We start from the raw sequence: 22,479 nt of genomic DNA, 5'->3' as shown, positions 1-22,479 counted from the left end.
TTCCATAACCTTTTTAATCTTTCTCTTGAAATGTTTTTATTGTTGTTTTTTGGGTTGTCCGGAAGGCTAAGAAGCCTTTCGCATCCTAGTTGATTTGGCGGGTGGTCAAAGTCATTTCTTGAGAGCGCCTAGATTAGAGGTTTTGATGAGGTCCTGTGGTATGGGTTGCAACCCTTGATACTTCAGATCCTAGGGGTCGATCAGCATCCTAAGAGGATCGCGAGGCTCCGTAAGGAAGACGTACTTAAAAAGGCAGAGTAATTGTTCAAGTCGACTTCCTTACCAGGTACCTATTTATTTTGTTTTTGTTATTTTGATAACTTCTAAAATGAAATAAAAACTCTTAGCTCATAATAATGTAAACATATTTTGCTGGTCTCTACCCACCCCCCTGGGTGTGAATCAGCTATTATAATCACCGGCTAAGTTAAATATTGAAAAATGTTATTTTGATAATAAAATAAATTTTTGAATATACTTACCCGGTGATTATAAATTAAAGGACCCTCCCTTCCTCCCCAATAGAGACGCAGTGAAACGAGGAGAAAATTGAGTTCTTTGTTTACATTGAGTACTGGGTATCTGGACGACAGATGGCGCTGTTGGGCACACCCGCAACCTGTGTAGCGATCGCTGGCGAGTTTTTACCTTAGAGTTTTCTGTCGAGCAACAGAGTTGCAGCTATTATAATCACCGGGTAAGTATATTCAAAAATTTATTTTATTATCAAAATAACATTTTTAATGCATAGTGCAACTGCAAAGGTATTTCCAAATTGAACTTGGCCACTGAATGGCCTCAGACCCCTGTACCTGGCCTTATGGCACAAAATCATAACTCCAGTCCAATCCCCCAGAAATCTAAAGGACATGCTTCTCCCTCATTGGTTTCTGGCGGTCAACTCATTTTTCACAACGAGTCGATGAAGTTTCACAATGGTAAAGTTCATCATTGGGGTGCTATAAGTCACCATAGGCATAAATTTAATCTTTCATAGATACGATGTGCTTACCCTTCAACTATATGTTTGCTGTCATGCGCCAGTCATATTGGTATGATTTTGCAACAGCACATGTTTAATACATAATTATTATGGAGTTATTACTCCTTGTTATGAAAAAAAAAAAGTTTTCCGATTACTTATGGGTCTTTGCAAGACTTGAGTTATAGTGATAAGCACTATTGTATAATACTGTAATTTGATATGACAAAATATTCTTTTCATAGGGAGAATCTTAAGCATCTCTTGGCATTGGAGTAACAATTACATAGTGACTGGATCCATCAACTGTGTTCGTCTTTGGTCTTTGAAAGAAGGAAGGGTAAGATACAAATGGTCATATTTATGGTCTAAAGGTGCTATATGTTTACTAATAATTTTTAGGCAAAATATAAAAATACTTGTGTGTAAGGTTTATTCAGAGTTATATTAAAAAATATTTTTAAAAACATATAATGCACTGTACACATTTCCAGGTAACACGCTGCTCTTTTGCCCATGGAAAGAACCAAGAAATTATTGTGTGGAGTGTCAAAATATTAAATGATATGACTATAGTCAGTGGAGATTCCAGGTGAGTTATTACAATATTTGTTTGCAATTAAAATTTACTTAGGGGCAACTTATTTTCCTAATTCTATTGCCAATCTTCTCCCTAGTTTTTATAATTTTCAGTTTGTACTACCATTGATACTGTTCAGCTGTGTCATGAATAGTTCAGTATTCCATAATGACATCAGTGGTCAAGCTAAACAGTTAAAATAACTAACTCTTCAATGACAACTAATTTCTAATCAGTGATTAGATAAATATAGATAAAAGTTTTATTTTATTTTTTCCATCTAAAAATTTATATTCAATTTATCTTTGACCTTTTGTGCAGTTAATGCAATTTTTGAAAATTTACAAATGACTATGCTTTATGTATGGTAATTATCTTGTCAGGGTAAAAATATATTATTATTACAACTGTAGTTTTAGTACACACTCCAAACAAGCAAAAGATTTAGTTTTTCCATGAATTCTAAAGCTCAGAAGAGCCCCTTCTTGTGGTATGTGCTCCTAACCCATTACTTTAGCTTAGCTCAGCTGCTATCTAATAGGAGGCATAGCCTCATCAACTCTAGCCCTAAGACAGTACTGAAGGAACCTTGAAGCAAAAAGTTGTATCACTAACAAGGTGCCATGAGTAGGACAGTAATCTTGCCAGTAAAGACATGTCATTCAAAATTAGTCAGTTAATTATGCAATATTGACAATTATAATTTTTCTAGTTGCATAGATGCCAGTGTTATAATTAAGATGAATATAATTGTTGTTATTAGCAAGTTTATTTGATATTTAACCCCACACAATTGTCCAATACTGTCCCATGTATTTAAGTAATTTGTGACGCAGTTCCGGTAGGCCCTGCTGCTGCCTCCGATGCCTTAGATGACCGCGGAGGTAGCAGCAGTAGGGGATCCAGCATTATGAAGCTTCATCTGTGGTGGATAACGAGGGAGGGTGGGCTGTGGCACCCTAGCAGTACCAGCTGAACTCGGTTGAGTCCCTTGTTAGGCTGGAGGAACATAGAGAGCAGAGGTCCCCTTTTTTGTTTTGTTTCATTGTTGATGTCGGCTACCCCTCAAAATTTGGGGAAGTGCCTTTGGTATATGTATATGTATGTATGAGGTAATAGAACAGTTATAATTAAGAACATGAGTATAATAGTTAGTATTATCAAGTGTATTTAATATTTAACCCCACACAATTGTCCAATACTGTCCCATCTAAGTAATTTGTGTGTAATATCCCTGGAGTAAAACCTAGCTAAATTTGAAGATCCCCAAGATATGATACAGATTTTGGGGGACACTTCTTTTGAAAGTCAAAGATGTAGATACTTCTTTGTTATGCACACAAGCCCTGACTTTTAAGAGTGAAAGCATCTGACTCTGGGCTGAAAGCCAGTCATCTGAACAAACCCAGTAGGTTAAACCTTCTATTAGTAGCTAATAGGTGGTTGTGGCTCCTAACTAAATTGTTTCCTCAAATGATGAATTGCTTGGAATATATGAGCAGCTCAATTGAGCGACTTCTATAAATTGGCACTAAGTGGATCAAACCTTCTTTTAATAACTAATGAACAGCTCTGATTCCTTATAAATAAGGAGTAAAATTTACTTTTCTGTATAGTTGAGTATTGAAATAAACAATTTTATTATTAACATTCCATTTTTTATAATTATTGAGATACTGATCCATAATATTTATATATACAGTATGCTTTACACTTTTTTGGCTAGGACTGAAAATTTGATCAGAATTTTATGTAACTATTGGCATTCATCATACTACTGTGTACTGTAGAGATATATTTTTCTTTTATCTTTACAGGGGTATGGTTTGCTTTTGGAATTCTACTTTGGGTACATTGATTGAATCTGTTCAGAGCCATAAAGCTGATGTTTTATGCATTGCTGTAGCACATGACCAGACCTATTTGCATGTTTCAGGTAAGTAGATTATTTTTAAATGCTTGTACTGGAAGCTTATTTGTGTAAATATGAGAAAGTTTAGATGGAAGTATATGTAAATGTATTTTTGAAAACACATGGATAGCAAAATTATTAAATGTGTTTTCTAATAGACTTGAAAGTAATTGAGAAAGTATATAGAATAGTGAAATATCCCTTTACATGGTTTTCAATGATTATAAACAGTATCTGCTACTAAGAAGCATCTAGAGTTTATTATTTAGCAATACATAATTGATATATTCTTGATGCAGATGATGTTTATCCCTTTCTCTAAGACAGCCGAGAAGATTCACTTTAGGTTTAGATAGGATATTGAATGTAAAAATAAGAAACATATTTTCTGGGGCGGCCTGTGACGCCCGGTGAAAAGTCCTTCTTTGTACCTTTTCTAATATAAATCTTCCAAATATACTAGAGAAAGATAAAAGCATGGAATGCAGAGGTTACAACCCTTGCGCGAACACCTTGTAGGTGTCGTGTATTTAACAAAGGCGTGCGAAAACCACTATTCACAGGCTGTCTTCCATTTAGATTAAAAATAAGAAACATATTAACTGTTTAGAATAGAATAAAGGTATTTAATAGACTTGGATGTGCTTGTAGTAAGACATGTTTTAGTATTACCATATGTTTTCCTATGAAATTCATTGTTGGAAAGTTTTGAAAGCTGGGAACAAAGGCACTCTGATAGAGATTTGTACCTTGGTAAAACAATCCCACGAGTTGTCCATGTTATTTGATGTCCCTTGTCTTACTTTATTTTATATTTTACAATAATTTCTTCTTATTTGATTTTGTTTGACATTTTGTTAGTACAGTATTAAGGAAAGATAAAAGGTAAAGTAATCAACTTTCAGGAGGTAGTCATACTAAATATCGTGTACATCACGTGCAAGTACACTACATGTATACTGTAATGTGTTCTATTTTTTCAAAAAGTATGTTTAAAAGTTATCCCCCTTCAACTCTTACTTCTGTACCTCTCTCTCAAGTATGGTAACAGGGCATTTCAGTTCTGTTGTTTTAGTGTTTATGATGTGAGATCAGGAATGGTGGGACTTGACTACTTCATGCAAATGACCTGGTGTTAGGAGAAGAATCTGCGGGAGAGATGGTGAAGCGCGGAAAGAATAGGGGACTGAAATCGACATAAGTTAAATGAAACTAATCTGGTGATCCCAGTGCCCAAGCCTGGGTTACTGCTATACTGTGTAAGCAGTGGTTTAATGACTGTTTCTCTTGCTGGCATTTCGGTGGATGTAAGCCTTGCTAGATGCCCAATCTTGTTTCAGTTAAGACTTGCCTGGGGTTGTTCTTTTATGTTTAACAATCTTTCATAATTTTTTTGGGGTATGTGGCCATTGTCTCTTTGGATCCAGATACCAGTTCTCCATTATTTTGACACTTTTCAATTTATATTTCCTCTTGAATTTATCTGCCCATCACTTACTTTAAGTGGCTAACTCACTTAATAATTGCATTAAAGCTTTGTCTTTTAAAAGGCCCACATCCTATAAACATTGAAATTGGGTTTCCATGTGTTTCACAGGATTTGGATGTCCATTTTTGTTGGAAATCGGTCATTTTGGAAGTGTGGGAATCTTTGCCAGTGTCCAAAACCTAACAATTTTTTGTAGAAAAAAAAAAGTTATCAGAGCTGCCTAAACCACCTGAAAATATGTCTGAAAAACCATATTTTACCAGAGAAATGAATATATTCTAACCCCAGGCTCCCACCTAACCTAACCTAGGATGTCATGTCTCTACTTACCCACCGAAGTGGGATACTCACCCCCTGAGATCCCCATTCTCCCAGGGTGCTATGCCCTTACCTTAACCTATGTATCTTACCTAATTGTTTAGGGGTGTGAATTTAAGATTATCCACAGCAGTCCAATGATCCCAGTTATGGTATAGAAAGTTATTAATGAAAACGACCATTTTACTTGGTTCAAAATTTGTCGTTTCTAAAAACAGTAGGAAAGACAGTAATTTCTCAGTCAACGAAATACATTTGCTGTGGCCCCTCCATTAACGTACAGTAACTACCACAGTTCAGGCACTTAACACAATTGGGAAGTACATTATGGTTACATAACTTATTAGCAGCTTCCAAATGTTTAAAACAGATGAATGTATAATAAGAATGTCTGTAACTGGAGAACAGAAACACCCTACTGAAGCAAGAGCATCAAAAGAACTGATTCAAAATGATGTACAGTAGGTAGTATCACCTCTGAAATGGCGATAGAGGCAGTAGGTTGGCTAGAGCACCGGCCACCCATTGAGATACTACCGCTAGAGAGTTACGGGGTCCTTTGACTGGCCAGACAGTACTACATTGCACCCTTCTCTCTGGTTACGGTTCATTTTTCCTTTGCCTACATATTAAACCGAAGTCTGGCCCATTCATTACAAATTCTCCTGTGTCCTCATACACCTGAAAACACTGACATTACCAAAAAGTTCCTCTTCTTCCAAAGGGTTAACTACTGCACGATAATTGTTCAGTGGCTACTTTCCTCTTGGTAAAGGTAGAAGAGACTCTTTAGCCATGGTAAGCAGCTCTTCTAGGAGAAGGACGCTCCAAAATCAAACCATTGTTCTCTAGTCTTGGGTAGTGCCATAGCCTCTGTACCATGGTCTTCCACTGTCTTGGGCAGAGTTCTCTTGCTTGAGGGTACACTCGGGCACACTATTCTGTCTTATTTCTCTTCCTCTTGTTTTGTTAAAGTTTTTATAGTTTATGTAGGAAATATTTGTTTTGGTGGTGGTGTTCTTAAAATATTTTATTTTTCCTTGTTTCCTTTCCTCACTGGGCTAGTTTTCCTGTTGGAGCCCTTAGGCTTATAGCATCTTGCTTTTCCAACCAGGGTTGTGGCTTAGCTAGTAATAATAATAATAGATAAGTGGCCAAAATTTTTTTGTGATAGTGATGTCTATTGGTCTTTTTGACAGTGATTGCCTGGTTAGGGTTATAATGAAATGAGAAATTTAGAAATGAAATAATTATTTTAGAGACAACTGTTCATTTCCGACAAAAGTTGCGTACAGTATGAGGGTATATATTTACCAAAATCAGTGGTGCAACAATTCAATATTTTCTAAGTTTTAAGCTTTATTTGAGAAAACGTTTTATTTGCTTAAAAATCTCAAGGTAGATACTGTAGTTTCTGCCATGAATCCTTGACACTACAGTATTTTCCTCTGGTAGTTATGAAGTGCCATTTTTAGGTTTGGTATGGAGCTTGGAATTTGGAGGAAATTGTGTAGATTATAATATTCCTAATATCTTGAAGTGTAATGTGTAAAGGAAAATTACATAAGCTAGCTTATTTCCTATATGTATTTTATTCTTAAGTTGTATTTGGTTATCATTATTTGAAAAAGTTTATTTCTGATAAAACTTTGGAATATTTAAGGCAGTTGATTTTCTGTTGAAATGTTAACTTACTAGTTCAGATTAAGAAAGTGAACAATTAGGTTAATATTTAAGTACAGTGGTACCTCTACATATGAATTTAATCCGTTCCACAACCGACTTCGGATGTAGAAAATGTTCGGATGTAGAAACGAATTTTCCCACAAGAATACATTGAAATAGGATTAATCCGTGGTTGAGCTCAAAAACCTATGATAACTCCTTAATAAATTACTACACGTAATTACACATGACAATATGCACTCTAAATTAGATAATAGACATGTAAAAAAGAATAATAATCAAGAAATAATAAATAAGAAAAGTGTTTTTAGCGTCACTTTACCTTAGAAAGTCCAGCGCAGGTGTTGGTCTTGCTATGCAGAGAGGAGACGGACGGGTGGCGAGGAGGTAGAGAGGTTGACTACGATAAACGTACACTACCATAACTTATTCTAACTTACACTAAGTGAACTTTAACCTAACTTAGCTTATTTATTTTTTTTATTTTTATATTTTTTTTTACATTTTCTTTTTTTCTTTTTGATGATTAATTTTAATCACTTTCACTCTACACTTAGAATTGATTTAATTTTTTTCTCTTCAATCTTTGCCGTTTTCTTTGAACCACTTCCTTCCTCTTCATCACAAGTTCGCTTCGTAGTTTTTTAAAGAAGCTATCGATAGAAAGTTGCTTGGTACAGCTTTTCAGAGTGTTTCGAAAATAAATTAGGGAAACATCATCAAACTGCGCAACTACACGACAATGCTTTTCAATACAGTAATTCCTTGCTTTACTTCTAAACAAAGCATTTCCTTATTCCTTTTCTCACCACTACCACTACCACTCGCAAAACTAAGCCTTTTAGGACCCATGATTTACGTAAAATACCGTAAAATGATGAACGTAAAAAATCACGATTAAAACATAGTTAATAGCAGAACGCACAGGGCACAACAGAGAACAGAGGAATGTCCCAAGCCACGCTAATTGAGGGTCCCTCCGAGGTAGAAATGCTGCCTTCTATCGGCGGAAATAAAAAATACATCCGGAGCTATGATTACCATCTACGTGCATGGGTATTGTTTACTTCGGGTGTCGAAAAAAAATTCGGGTGTAGAGTAGGAACGTGTTTGAATTGTACTTCGCGTGTCGAAAAATTCGGATACAACCAGTACGACGAAAATTGCTTACTTCCTGTGTCGAAATAAAATTCGGGTGTAGAGTCGAAAAATTGCTTGAATTTTACTTTGGATGTTGGAAAATTCGGATGTAGATACGTTCGTATGTAGATGTTCCACTGTATACGGTCTCAAGTCACATACACATTTTTAATTTCTGATATGTAGGAATGAGTGTAGGTTAATACTATTAATTGGTATTCTCATTCAGGCATTACAATGATGTTTTTTTTTTTAATATATTTAATTACTTCCAAATTCAAGTCAAAGGTAAACTTCCATTGGAGAAATTTTAATTCACTAATAGAATTATGTTTAATCTAACTTATTTTGAATGAATACCACTATCCCTCCTAACAGGGGCAGTGTAGTATTTAGCGTACGACCTTCGGGAAGTTTCATTGAAATATAATTTATTATTTCAATATTTATCTGCATTTCATGCAAGTTCCCACCGGCCTTACCACTCACCAGTTACTTTTACGAGAATGTCCTCCCAGTCTGAACGAAAGGTTTTACATATGGAGATTTTTTGTTGTTGAAATTAGCTTTTAAAGAGTGAATGTAGATTTTTATTTTGTTGAAGTTAGCTGTTAAAGAGTGAACAGCAAATGGACTCGAGGCAAGTATCTAAATGATTATTTTTGTTTAAAAATTAGGTTATTTATTTTACTTTTCAACTATATATGCATTTATTTTTCAGGTGTGGAACCAACTATAGTAAGAGTTTGCCTTGTCAATCCTGGTGGGAAAAGTGGCAAAAAAGCAAGATGGGTAACTTCCGTTAAATTGAAACTACACTCGCATGACGTCCGGGCGTTAGCATTGAGCCATGAAAATAAACTGTATTCCGGAGGTGGGTGCTTTGAACGTTAACTTCCAGAAGAACGGCAGAATTTGATTTTATAGATCAACTAGTTTCCTGATTTTGTTATGTTATTTCCTGTACAATGTAGAATCACTTACAATATATGCATGTTATACACCCAATTTTCAGAGTAAAAAATATTTACTCTACGGAGAAATTATTAATTCTATATTAATTTTTTTTGGATTTATAAAATAAAGCAATTACATTTATTTAAGGGAGAATTCACTATATTAATATTAGATAATTTATAAAAATCTGTTGTAATTTTGGGGTTATGGTATATCCAATTGCCACCCACTTAAACTGGGGTGCATGATTGAATACTTTGTTTCAACAGCAAAATATTATTTAGGTGACTTCCAAAAATTCATCGCTATTCTTTCAAAGAAGTGGAAAGTTAGGCTGAGATAAAACCCAACATGGTTATTGAATGACCGTGTGTCGCTACCTAGAAATCCCAAACAGACAAATATAATACTCAATTTAGGAGCATGGATCCCCAAAACGTTTGACATCTTCAAAAACAAAATAACATAGAGCTACGAATAACACGTCCGAACGTTCACGGATGCTAACAAGGAATCATGGGAGAAGATTAGGTGGTGGTGGTGGTGGTGGTGGGGGGGGGGGGGAGCAGTAGCTGTAGTGAATGACACCTCGTAGCAACGGGGGATTTTGAGGAGGGAGAAGTCTAATTGGAAAGGGATCTGTGGTTGTGGTATCACTCGCCCTAGTTTTAATACCGACACCCTTTAGGGGTGAGCGAGCTGGATATATTCCTAGCATTCCATGCAACTTTTTTCTCTGGTATATTTAGCGGTATTTATACCTTTGAAATGGTGCTTTAAGGAGCATTTCACTGGGCGACACAGGTTCCTCGCCCAGAAATAGATATTCCCTTCGTCAAAATTCCTTAATAGTTTTCCTAACCGGGTGTGTTAACTGCTCCATCAAGTTGTAATGTTTCAAAGGTGACCAATCCTAACTTCCAGTAAACTTGTAATCACTTAAATTTCTCAGTTGGATTCCAAATCTAAACCCACTATCCACCTTTTAAAACTAAAGTCTTATACAATACAATAGATAAAACCTTAAAATTTCTCATTGAGAAAAGTCAATGTATAACTTAAGGAATAAACAGTAACATCTTATTTACACTATACCTCTCACAGTTACCAATACACTTGATGCTCAGTAAATTTCTAATAACACCTTGCCTCTTTAGCCTGGCAAAACCTGACTATGTAAACCATTTAGCAATAGACGGTTGACAAAAAGCTATTATAGTGTCTCACTACAGTACAATACAGTAAAAATAAATCTTACAAATCAAATGTAAAAAAAAATAAATACTCTACAGTAAATTGTTTTATCACACTTTATAAGGGGAAGCAAAACCACTGAACCCAAGTTTATCATTTTGTAATTCAAGCTCGTCATTGTTGTACAGTATAACTGTACACTGCTATGTAAAGTTGAAAACCCTTATCAAAAGAATAAAAGTGTCAGTATGATGTTGAACACCTCAACTAAGTGTAGCTAGTGGAATGAAGTTAGTGAAGCCTACCCTAGCAGCCAGAGTGGATATGAATGTGTTTGAGGTGGTTTGGCCATGTTGAGAGAATGGAAAATGGCTGTCTGCTAAAGAAGGTGATGAATGCAAAAGTTGATGGGAGAAGTACAAGGGGAAGGCCAAGGTTTGGGTGGATGAATGGAGTGAAGAAAGCTCTGGGTGATAGGAGGATAGATGGGAGAGAGGCAAGAGAGCATGCTAAAAATAGGAATGAATGGCGAGCGATTGGGACGCAGTTCCGGTAGGCCCTGCTGCTTCCTCCGATCGCCTTGGATGACCGCAGAGGTAGCAGCAGTAGGGGATTCAGCGTTATAAAGCTTCATCTGAAGTGGATAACGGGGGAGGGTGGGCTGTGGCACTCTAGCAGTACCAGCCGAACTCGGTTGAGTCCCGCGTCAGGCTGGGAGGAGGAAGGGTCCACTGTTTTCATTTGTTCGGTGTCGGCTATCCCCCCAAAATTGGGGGAGGTGCCTTGGTATATGGATGGATGGATTATTATAGCAATATACTGCAATTATTTTTTACCTCTATTAAAGCCATTATGTAAAGTGAATCTTTGAACAGGCCATATGTTTGTCATTAATAAACATCATGAAATAGTAAAGTATGTCAGTACATCTTTGCATGGTACTTATGTAGTAATTGTATAATTATAAACAATACTTCTGGTATTGATCTCTCTGTCATGAAGCCAAACTAAGAATTTTAAATTTTTTTACCATTTATCCTCGGCCTTTCCTCTAGCGCCTTTTCTAATACTTTCATAGCATGTTTAAATGGTCTCATTCCAGTTTAATTTTCTCACTGTAATTCATCCCCTTTTACCTTCATGTACTGTAACTGCAATACAGTACTTTTCTCACTACTCTGGTTGTCTCTCTTCCTAAATCAGGTTTTCATATACTAGAGTAAGTTCAAGGATGCTTTAACCCTTTTACCCCCAAAGGACGTACTGGTACGTTTCACAAAACCCATCCCTTTACCCCCATGGACATACCGGTACATCCTTGCAAAAAAATGCTATAAAATTTTTTTTTTTCATATTTTTGATAATTTTTTTAAAACATTCAGGCATTTTCCAAGAGAATGAAACCAACCTGACCTCTCTATGACAAAAATTAAGGCTGTTAGAGCAATTTAAATAAAATATACTGCAAAATGTGCTGGGAAAAAAATAACCCCCTGGGGGTTAAGGGTTGGAAATTTCCAAAGAGCCTGTGGGTAAAAGGGTTAATATATTCTAGTAAGCTCATGAATGACAGGATCTCATGTTGCTTTTATTTAATAACTTGTTATTCTAGATGATAATGGGACTTTTCTATTTTCCACTTTATTGACAGCCCTTTTGTAAAAAGAGGATGTTCAGTAAGTAAAGCTAGATTCACAAAATAATTTATAATAAAATCAGCTTGTTTTGGATAGGAAACATTACTTGGACAATCATCTAATATTTACTCAGCTGATGAATGAGTATATTAGATATAACATATTTATTAACTGCAATATATTTATTCTTTTCAGGTGTTGACACCATTCTTGGAGTTTCTTGGTACCCACCAAAAACTGTCTTGAAAATTCCTTGCCCGTTGTATGTAAGTTTTCCTTGCAAGAAGTCTTGTTGACTAATAGTTATGCCTTTAAAAAGTTATATTTAACAATTGCATCAATATTAAGATTCAATTAAGAGTTGAGACTTGGTGGTAACAGTGGTTACCATAATTATTTTCATTAATTATATGTTTAGGAAGTAAATAATTCATGATGTATAAATTATAAGATGGATAAAAGATAGTAGAAAGTATAAAAAAAACCCATTCAATTACAGTACAGTATGTAATTTGTCTCTACTGACGTTTCAGCCTGGCTACATATCTGTTGGGTATAAATCAGAATCAGTCTTGCTTCGTTATAAAGAAAAACTTGAGCTATGGCGGCTAGGCAAACCCAGAGAAGCAAAAGGCAGTGGAAACTATTTACGAATAGGAGAGGTAAGTTTGCAACTTACCTGCATGGAAAGAAGACTCTTAGATGATAAAAGAAATTAAAAGTATTGGAATTAAAGCCCTATACTTTTTTATTTACACATAAAAGTAATGTAACAAAACTGGTAATGTTTAAAAATATAGCCACTAGTTATCAGTGCTGTTATGAATGTAGTCTTCAATATATTTGATGTGGGTGTAAAGTATTAATGCAAGAATGTGTTTGTATTATGGTCTTAATAGTTTGCTCAACTCAATTCAAAATTATCAAGTGGAATCTAAAATTACTTTTAAGTATAATTTAAAAAAAATATGTATAAAATGACCAGCATGCTTTTGTGCTGTACTCAAATGCAAACTCTCTGTCTGCATATTAGTGTATGAGAATGAACTGGTAGCTATTAGTTAGGATTCCTTTTGATACAGCTTCTATATTCCATTTGAGTATCCACTAAAGTGCAGCCGTTCCTCATTATGCATTCTTGGATATGTGACTTTTTCAGACTACTGTCATTCACCAGTTTTTTCATGGCAGTTAAGTCATCTTCCTTTAATAGGATTTAACTTGAAAAGATGTAAAAAATGAATTTATTTCTACACGTATACAAACGCTCTGTCCATTGAAATAGGGAAATGGCCTCAGCGGTGCTGGAACGGATGTTGAAATTGTTAATGCGGTAAATAATGACAGGTGGTGAGTGTCGGTGAGTAGCTCTTTCCACCTGGATATTAAAGTCTCCCCACTTTTGTCTTCTGCCGTAATGAGTATGGACATAATTTTGCATCCTACCCAAGGCTATTTAATCTTTTTATTACTTTTTAGTTTGAATAGTGATATTGGCTTCGTGTATATATGGAACAAAGCAGGATTACTAGTGTATATTTTACACTGCTTTGGTTTATGATAGACGACTAGTGATAGATCCAATCACTACTCATGGTCATAATTGTTTATAATTACAGGTTGTTGTTAACTTACGACTTATGACTGTTCGACTTTATGACCACTATTTTTCACGGTGATGACATCACAAGTCTGTCAGAAATAGTACTCTACAATAATAGGCCAAATATTTCATTAGAAATAATGTGTTTTATTTTATAAAAATGAACTAATTTCTCTAGGTAAGTTAGTATTTTCTTTTATTAATAATATAAGGAATCCATTTTAAAAGAAAAATACATGTAAGAAGAGCTTTAATATTTGACGAGTTCATATATATGTCTGGTGACATATTTTGGGCAGAAAGCAAGCTGGTAAATTGAGTGATTTCCTTCTAATAATCTACGGAGTAATATTGGTATTCCCATTATGAAAATGTCGAGTAACGATACAAAGTATTTCATGGGTCTGCATTGGTTGTTATGAGCTTACTTAGCATAAATTTAACTTTGAGCTAGTTTTACTTCAGTTTTTACCTCTCTTGATAGTAGATGGATATTCATCGAATGTAAGTACACTAATAGGGCAAATATTTTCTTTTAAATTCTAAAAAATGAAATAATTTTTTTTGGCAAGTTAGTATTTTCTTTTATTTCTTGCAAGAAAACAAAAATGGTTTTACATTTTTCACAAGTCATTCTTTGCAGAGTTAAATGTCATTACTGGAGGAAGGCGAGATGGAAAGCCAAGTGATTTCCTTTTGATGCGTTACCAAGTAATCTTATTGTTCTCATCAGTGAAGCATCAAGTAATGATGTCAAGTGTTTTGGGGTCTGTATCAGTTGTTATGAGACTGAAGTGAACTACTGCACTTACCATAAATTTAAATGTAGTACTGTAAGTCTGGTGACATCATATTTCTAGCAGAAGGCGAGCTGGCAAATTGAGTGATTTCCTTTCGATGCGTTAATTAGTAATATTAGTAGTGCCTCGTTAACTATTTCAAAGGCCTTTCCAGCTGTGCTGTAGACATTCCCTATTTTAAAGGACCCAGGTTTGTATAGCTGTGATCAATGCAAATTATTTTTTAAATGTTTTATTTTTTGTTGCTTGCTCACTCAGTCATGTTAGGCAGTGAAAAGGCAAACAGCCTGGCACAGAGTATTATTCCAGATGTCTTTTTTACCAAGAATTATTTTATTTTCAGTTCTGCTTTTAAATGATAAATACGAAATGCTATGCAAATCTCATGATAGAGTTTGGTTGGTAGTAACTAAAAAAGCTTTAAATTACTTGTCAGCTTTCCCACAAGAGTACAGTGACTTGTGAAGGAGGTGGAAAACATTTGTAATCCAAGAATTGGTTGCCCATGTTCTAAAGATGTGTTTCAGAATTTTTTTTTTCTCTTTATAACTTTATGGCTAACCATTTTAGATTACATGATCTAAAGCTAGATTTGTGTAGCCTCTATATAATTAATAGTGTAGTATAAGGATGAGAGTAATTTTGTCTTTTGTTCATAAATTACAAATCTTCAATTTATTGGAATTATTCTCCTTATTCTCTCTTATTGTCTTGAATTTTATTTATGTGGTGTCATTTGAAGGAAAGAATATTTTGAAACTAGTTACAGTATTCTCTTGCAGTGAGAAAGGGTTGTATTAATTATAACTAATTTGTTTTACCCCTTAGATTATATAAAATTTTTCATGTATCATGTTCATAGTTTTAAAAAATGGCTTGAAATTTATTTTGGGCTGTTTTATTCGATATCCTAAAGTGATTTACGTCCAAATCATCCAATGTTTCAGGACCGTACTAAGTTGCTAGAGCTACAATGTGATGAAGGAGATTCCATTCAGTGGTGTGCTTTATCACCACAAGGGCTTTGGATTGCCTATATCCTGAAAGGGGCTGTTAAGATATTCCAGTTCTTCCCTCCAACAGTAAGTTTTATTTTTATTGCGCATAGAACTAGTCCCATATTTTTTACTTTTCTGTCTATAGTCATTGGTAATTGAAATATAGCCAAGTCTTAAGTTTTATTTTTTTTTGGTTTATTAACAGTATTATCAAAATGAATGCGTTGAGGTGGTTTGGCCATGTTGAGAGAATGGAATTTTTTGTTGGTTTATTAACAGTATTATCAAAATGAATGCGTTGAGGTGGTTTGGCCATGTTGAGAGAATGGAAAATGGCTGTCTGCTAAAGAAGGTGATGAATGCAAGAGTTGATGGGAGAAGTACAAGAGGAAGGCCAAGGTTTGGGTGGATGGATGGAGTGAAGAAAGCTCTGGGTGATAGGAGGATAGATGTGAGAGAGGCAAGAGAGCATGCTAGAAATAGGAATAAATGACGAGCGATTGTGACGCAGTTCCGGTAGGCCCTGCTGCTTCCTCCGGTGCCTTAGATGACCGCAGAGGTAGTAGCAGTAGGGGATTCAGCATTATGAAGCTTCATCTGTGGTGGATAAAGGGGGAGGGTGGGCTGTGGCACCCTAGCAGTACCAGCTGAACTCGGTTGAGTCCCTTGTCAGGCTGGGAGGAACGTAGAGAATAGAGGCCCCCTTTTTGTTTTTTGTTTCATTTGTTGATGTCGGCTACCCCCCAAAATTGGGGGATGTGCCTTGGTATATGTATGTATGTATTATCAAAATGCAGATGGATGATGGTCACATCTCCAGACTTAAGGGATGTTTGGTGGCTGGTCCCGCATTGAAGTGTGAACTTCTTTATAAAGCAATGTTTTTTATACTTTGATATTGCCTTAGCCTATGTAAATTGATCTTACACTTTCTTGGGTAGAATTCTCTTGGTTAGGGATACACTCACGTACACTTTTTGGTCAATTTTCAAAACAATGTACAGGCATTTGGAGGCTTGAGCAAAGGGCAAAGAATGCCTAGTGGTTTATAGAAGGTTGCATTTTTCCTATATTATCTATACGTTTGGTCATTTTTAAAACTATCAATATTGCCTTTTCTTTGCATAGTGTACATTTATGCTCATATTGATATTTTGATAATTTTTTTTTCTTCTGTAGCCTATTTACTTTTCAGTTTCTTATTTTTGCACTAGGCTATTCTGTCATTGAGGCCCTCAGGCTTGTAGTATTCTGCTTTCCTATCTAAGGTTGCAGCTTAGCTTCTAATGATGATGATGAAGATGAAAAGTATGAATAGTATCAAAGAAAGGCTTGCATTATATCAGTCAAAGGTTGCTCAACACCACATATTGATGTGAGGTAATTCAGTAGTGAAAGGATTGAAAAATAAAAAAAATGAACCAGTGACGAAAATAAATCATGGAAATTGAGAAGTGAAGTTCATTAGAAAAGTATCAGCTAATACATCATAATGTGGTTGTGGAAACTACTGAGATTTTATACGAAGGACATGGCAAAAAGTATGCATGGTAACATGTATGTCAAACTGGTAAAACACTTGATAAGAGAAATGGACATCATGAAAAATGTATAAGAACAGACATGATAACAGCAATTTGTGTTAATGTTAAGAGATAAAAAAAATTATGTTAATGATATACTCAAAAGAAATGTATTAGCTTGGTTTATAAATGAGAATTGATAAAAATATGAGGAACTGCTTAGTGATGTATAAATTTGATGCACCAAATATATAGATTTTAAGGTGTGTAGGTGGTTTGGCCCTAATGAGAAAAAAACTTTATGCCCGTTACTTACCTGCAAGAAAGATAGGCAAACAGCTAAATTGATTCTTCAGAAAGGCTCCATATACTTTAAAGGCTCTTTTCAGTTTTGGGATGCTATTATTTTATCAGCATTTATAAGAAAAAAAAATATTTGTTACCAGTTTTAGGTAGCAAAATTCAAGCGAAGGAAAAAATAATTTAGTTCTTATGTTCCTACAGGTTGATACCCAAGTTAGCATACGACGCGTGAGAGCCATGAGTAAGGAGATTGAGAATTCACGACTAATTATTTGGTTAACTGAAGGAAAATTCGCATCAGTAACTTTGAGTGGTACGATACAGGTAAGGTTAAGCATTGTCCCTGTCTTTGTTTTCTTTTATCAAATAGATTAGACATTGGAATTGCATGTGGTTGGGAAGGTTAAACTCCTTTAAAATAACTAATCTTCATCTCTTCATAAGCAATAGTTTAATTTTTTATTTATTTATGTACCGAATATTTCCACGTACTGTATAAGACAACCTGAAATCGTAAAATTCACCCCCTGAATAGGGGGGGGATGCCTTATACTACCATTTTTTTTTATTTATGTATCGAATATTTCTACGTATTGTATAAGATATCCAGAAATCGTAAATTTCCCCCCCCCCCTGAAAAAGGGGGGGGGTTGTCTTATACTACCATTCTAAAAATCAAACCTTGAATTCCAAATTATGTTTATTGGTAGGCTAGCCTTAACCTCAGTGCAATAATCACTCTCACACATGAAAAGATTCATATGAAATAGAGTGCAGACTTCTGCCACGGCAGCTTATTTCTTGAAACCAGCTTCCCTTTCCCAGAGTCAACTTAGACCGTAGGCATATTTGAAGTCTATATGATAACCATGTGCAAACTTGGGGTTAAAGTTAGGATTAATTCGGTCGACTTTTTGCTAGACCTTGACCTTTGACCTAGAACTTTCTAAATTGAATCGCTTCCATGTCTCAACATACAATTAATTCCTGAAAGTTTCACTACTCTTATGAGTAAAATTGTGGCCAGGATGATGTTCACAAATGAACAAAGAGATAAACAGCAGCGAAAACATAACCTCCTCTCAACTTCGTTGGTTGAGGTAATAACACTTTTCATACACTTAACTAAAAGCTTATAGTATCATTAGTTATCACTTGAATGTGTAAATGTTTACATTTGCTTGTTCGTTCGTTCATTGTGATGGGTGACGAAACGAACAGAACAGTGGTTTCCCTTTTCGATGGTGTGTTTAAAGGAAAACATAACATAGATTTGCCTTTTATTTTGAATCCCTAGAGAAATAATAAGTAAAATATTTGTAATGTCATTATCTTTACTAAAAGCTATTATCATTAGTTATCACTTGCATGGGTAAATCTGTTCATTTGTTCATTATGATTAGCAATGAAACGTAAACAAATCAATGGTTTCTGTGTTAGGCGACGTATTTAGGAAAAACATAATATAAAATTACCTTTATTTAATTTATTTTGATTTTCTAAGGATAGTGTAAGTAAGTCAACATTAATGATAACATCTATACATAAACCATATTGATAAAATAGCTGTTGCTACAAAAGCTAGCCTTTACCCAGATGGTTTTGTAAGTTAGCAGTTTGCTTATACTACAGATATGAGATAATTAAAATTTTCTGTAATTTTCAACTTTGGCTTAGGTAAAGGCTGTCTTATACGTGGAAATATACAGTGTTTTAAGTCTTTAGTAAATGATACTTTACACATTATGGCGTGCACATGGTTTGCAAGTGAAAACTTTAACCTTGTTTTTTCTTAGAGTACTGCATATACTGTATTATAGGACAGTCCCTTGATGCTTCTCCATCACTTGGTTTTTATTTTTCAACTCATTTGAGTATTTTATGAATTTATTTCTACATTATACTATCCAAGTTTACCTAAATATGGAACAATCATTGAAACTTGTAAGCATATTACAGTATTATTATAAAAAACAGAGTTGGTATTCTAACTGAAAACACCTTAGTTTAAACTTTTACCCCCAGGCTATTTGGAAATTTCCAACCGTAAGCCCCAGGGGTTATTTTTTTTTCAAGCACATTTTGCAGTATATATCTTTTAAATTGCTCCAACAGCCTTAATTTTCGTCATAGAGTGGTCAGGTTGGTTTCATTCTCTTGGAAAATGCCTGAAGTTTCTCAAAAAATTATCAAAAATTTGCAAAAAAAAAAAAATGTTAATAGTAGTTTTTTGCAAGGACGTACCGGTACGTCCATGGGGGTAAAGGGATGAGTTTTGTGAAACGTACCAGTACGTCCTTTAGGGGTAAAAGGGTTAAGAGGTAGTTACTTTCATACTTTGGTCATTGTAAAAAAAATGTGTAATGTAAATTAGGTTTAATATTTTTTCATTATTATGTAAAAAGTATATTATCTACCTATTACAGTATATTCATCAGGAATGAGTATCTTGGTTGATTATTTAATCAATTAGAAAAAAATATAAAACTATAGGATATAATTTCAGCAGCAGTTACTAATATTTTTTTTTAAATGTACAGTAACCTCATTTTGATAGTTTAGCTCAGTAATTATTACTAGTAAAGTTGATATATATTCTCTGGGAATATATTATTTGTAACACTGTACGATAGTAACGTAACATAAAATTAAAAGTTTCACTTTTTGGTTAAAAGCTGGAAATCTTATTGTATTATCCCTTTTTAATTACAGTTTGAATATATTTGGTTAGAACACTATTTTAGTATCAATAGCATAGGGAATTCCCAGTTATAATATTCCACTGGTCAAAGTGTTGTCTCGAGTCTTCATCTCGCATTAACAGTAAAAAACTTTAGGTTATACTCTACCTTTTTTTACTTCTTAATTCCCATATACTGATCAAACAATTCAGCTCCAGCTATAGTCTATTATTTCTCCTATGTAAAAAGTAATGAATTCGTGATGAAACACGTAATATTGAAATACAAACTCAGTACAGTACTTGTATCCTAATTCCCTACCTCCCAGCTTCTTCAATTCTGTCATAGCTAATTAAACAACACTAGAAGTGAGCCTGCTTGTGGAAAACTTGGAGAACTATATGTGCACATACCAACATGCAACAAATACCTTTCTTTTCTTCCATGTATGACATGTGTGTACAGTAATCATGTATCAGACATGAACTGATTAGTACTTAGTATTTGAATAAAAAAAAAAACATGGCTTTTCCAGTTAATCTTCGGTTTATCTCTATTCCTTTAATCTGTTGACTGTGGATCGATGAATGTATAGTATTTTAGGACCAAATGACAAGTACTGAGATCACAAAGGCTATTTAGTGCTATTGTAGGTATTAGCTGATTTCTTTTTCCCCTTTCTTCATCTCTTAAATTATTTAATTTTAATTTTTTGTTTTTTCACAGATTATCAGCATATCAGATATGGAGGCAAGCGTTGAAACTGTACTAAAACCAAAGGATTGTGTTGTTAGCCTTGTTTGCAGTATGGATGGTAATATCCTGATCACTACTGATGTTAGGCAAATGATCACAGTCTATGACTTAAGAAGAAACCAGGAAACTTTCTTACCAGCTTATAATTCAGCAGTGACAGCTGTTGGGATCAATCCACTCTCCACAGACATTATCGTTGTGTATTCTAATAACACGATTAAAGAGTACAGTTTATCACAAAAAAGGTACACAGCCTTCTCCAAAAATTTCTTAGACAATCCAGCTTCAGGTTTGCCAAAAAGTTATTCGGTTATTCGTAATGTAAGTTTCGACTCTGAAACTGGCAGTTTGATATTACTCCATGATGACTCATCTCTCATAGTCCTAGACAAAGAGGGTAAAGCCCCCGACGTAGAACCTCAACAAAGGAACAAAATGAAACGTAGATCTTTCCATGAAGACAAGAACAAAGGGAAAGAATTATCAAGTGTAGAGACCTTTGGAAAGTTTACTTTTGTTCAGAGATCACACCAAGTTCTTTATTTTTCACATGTAAAAGATAAATCTGTAATAAGTGTCGAGTTGGACCCTGTTCAGTTACATGATCGATTACCACCTACTTTTAAGGTAAAGAAATATGGTGGTGTGTAAGAATGTATATTGTATATGTAAGTGAGAAGTTATTAAATTACATAAATTTATCCATGATTTTTATTAAAACAAATACTTTAAAAGTTTATTATATGTACATTTATGGATTCTCACCTCATCCAAAGAAGGCAATTTTGACTGGTTTGTGTCAAGTTTTACAGTAACCATTTAACATCTCAACACATCATAACTCTATCAATCTACCAAGCCACTTTCCCCAATTTTTGGGGGTAGCTGTCTTAAAAAGAAAAAAGAACAAAAGTGGACTTTTCTTCTCTTCGCTCCTCTTCTCCCAGCCTGCCAATGGATTGAGGAGTTTGGTTGGTACTGCTAGGGTGCCACAGCCTACCCTCCTCCATTATCCACCACAATGAAGCTTCATATGTTGAATCCCATACTGCCACTACCTCAGCGGTCACCTTGCAGCACTGGCTATCAGGAATGCATCACAATTGCTCGCCATTCATTCCTATTTCTAGTATGCTCTTTTGCCTCTCTCATATCTATTCTCCTATCACCTAGAGCTTCCTTCATTCCATCCTTCCACCCAAACCTTGGCATTCCTCTTGTACTTCTCCCATCAACTCTCACATTCATCATCATTTTCAGCAGTCAGCCAATTTCTGTTCTCTCTACATAGTCAAACCACCTCAACATATTCATTTCCATTCTAGCTGCTAATTAATTTCTTGTACCCATTCTCACTACTTTGTTCCTAACCCTATCTAATCGAGATACACCAGCCACACTCCTCAGGCACTCCAACTCGAATACATTCAATTTCTGTCTCTCCGTCACTTATATTCCCCACAACTTCAATCCATACATCACAATTGGTACAAGGTAAATCACTTTCATACAGAACTCTCTTCATATTCATTCTAACCCTCTATTTTTTACCACTCGCTTCACTACCCGCAACCCTTTACATCCTTCATTCACTCTCTGACGTACATCTGCTTCCACTCCGCCATTTGGATCAACAACAGACCCCAAGTACTTAAACATCTACTACCTCAAATAACTTTCCATTCAACATGAAATTCAACCTAGCACAACCCTCCTTTCTCATGCATCTCATAACCTTACTCTTACCAACATTAACTCTCAACTTCCTTCTCTCACATACCCTCCCAAACTCTGTCAGTAATCGACCCAGCTTCTCGTCTGAGTCTGCAATCAATACAATATCATCTGCAAACAACAACTGATTCACCTCCCACTCATGATCACTCTCATCTATCAGTTTCAATCCTCGATTAAGCACTC

At 35.0% G+C, this 22,479-nt stretch overlaps 1 protein-coding gene across 2 annotated transcripts in view; it reads left to right on the top strand.

Annotated features, from left to right (window-relative positions):
* Nucleotides 1-21,260, top strand: part of l(3)72Dn (UTP4 small subunit processome component l(3)72Dn) — a 58,736-nt gene extending 37,476 nt beyond the window's left edge. For both annotated transcript variants that reach the window (XM_068376410.1, XM_068376409.1), the window contains exons 5-13: nt 1,228-1,322; nt 1,477-1,574; nt 3,380-3,498; nt 8,829-8,981; nt 12,091-12,161; nt 12,429-12,557; nt 15,246-15,380; nt 17,324-17,446; nt 20,530-21,260. In XM_068376410.1, coding sequence (XP_068232511.1) covers nt 1,228-1,322; nt 1,477-1,574; nt 3,380-3,498; nt 8,829-8,981; nt 12,091-12,161; nt 12,429-12,557; nt 15,246-15,380; nt 17,324-17,446; nt 20,530-21,210 — 1,604 coding nt within the window. In that variant the 3' untranslated portion in view covers nt 21,211-21,260. The remainder of the gene's footprint in view (nt 1-1,227; nt 1,323-1,476; nt 1,575-3,379; nt 3,499-8,828; nt 8,982-12,090; nt 12,162-12,428; nt 12,558-15,245; nt 15,381-17,323; nt 17,447-20,529) is intronic.
* The last annotated feature ends 1,219 nt before the right edge of the window (nt 21,261-22,479 follow it).

Source organism: Palaemon carinicauda, chromosome 7 (assembly GCF_036898095.1).
Source record: "Palaemon carinicauda isolate YSFRI2023 chromosome 7, ASM3689809v2, whole genome shotgun sequence".
Lineage (NCBI taxonomy): Eukaryota > Metazoa > Arthropoda > Malacostraca > Decapoda > Palaemonidae > Palaemon > Palaemon carinicauda.
Note: the sequence above shows the minus strand (reverse complement) of the source record. Positions and strands in the feature narration are given on the sequence as shown.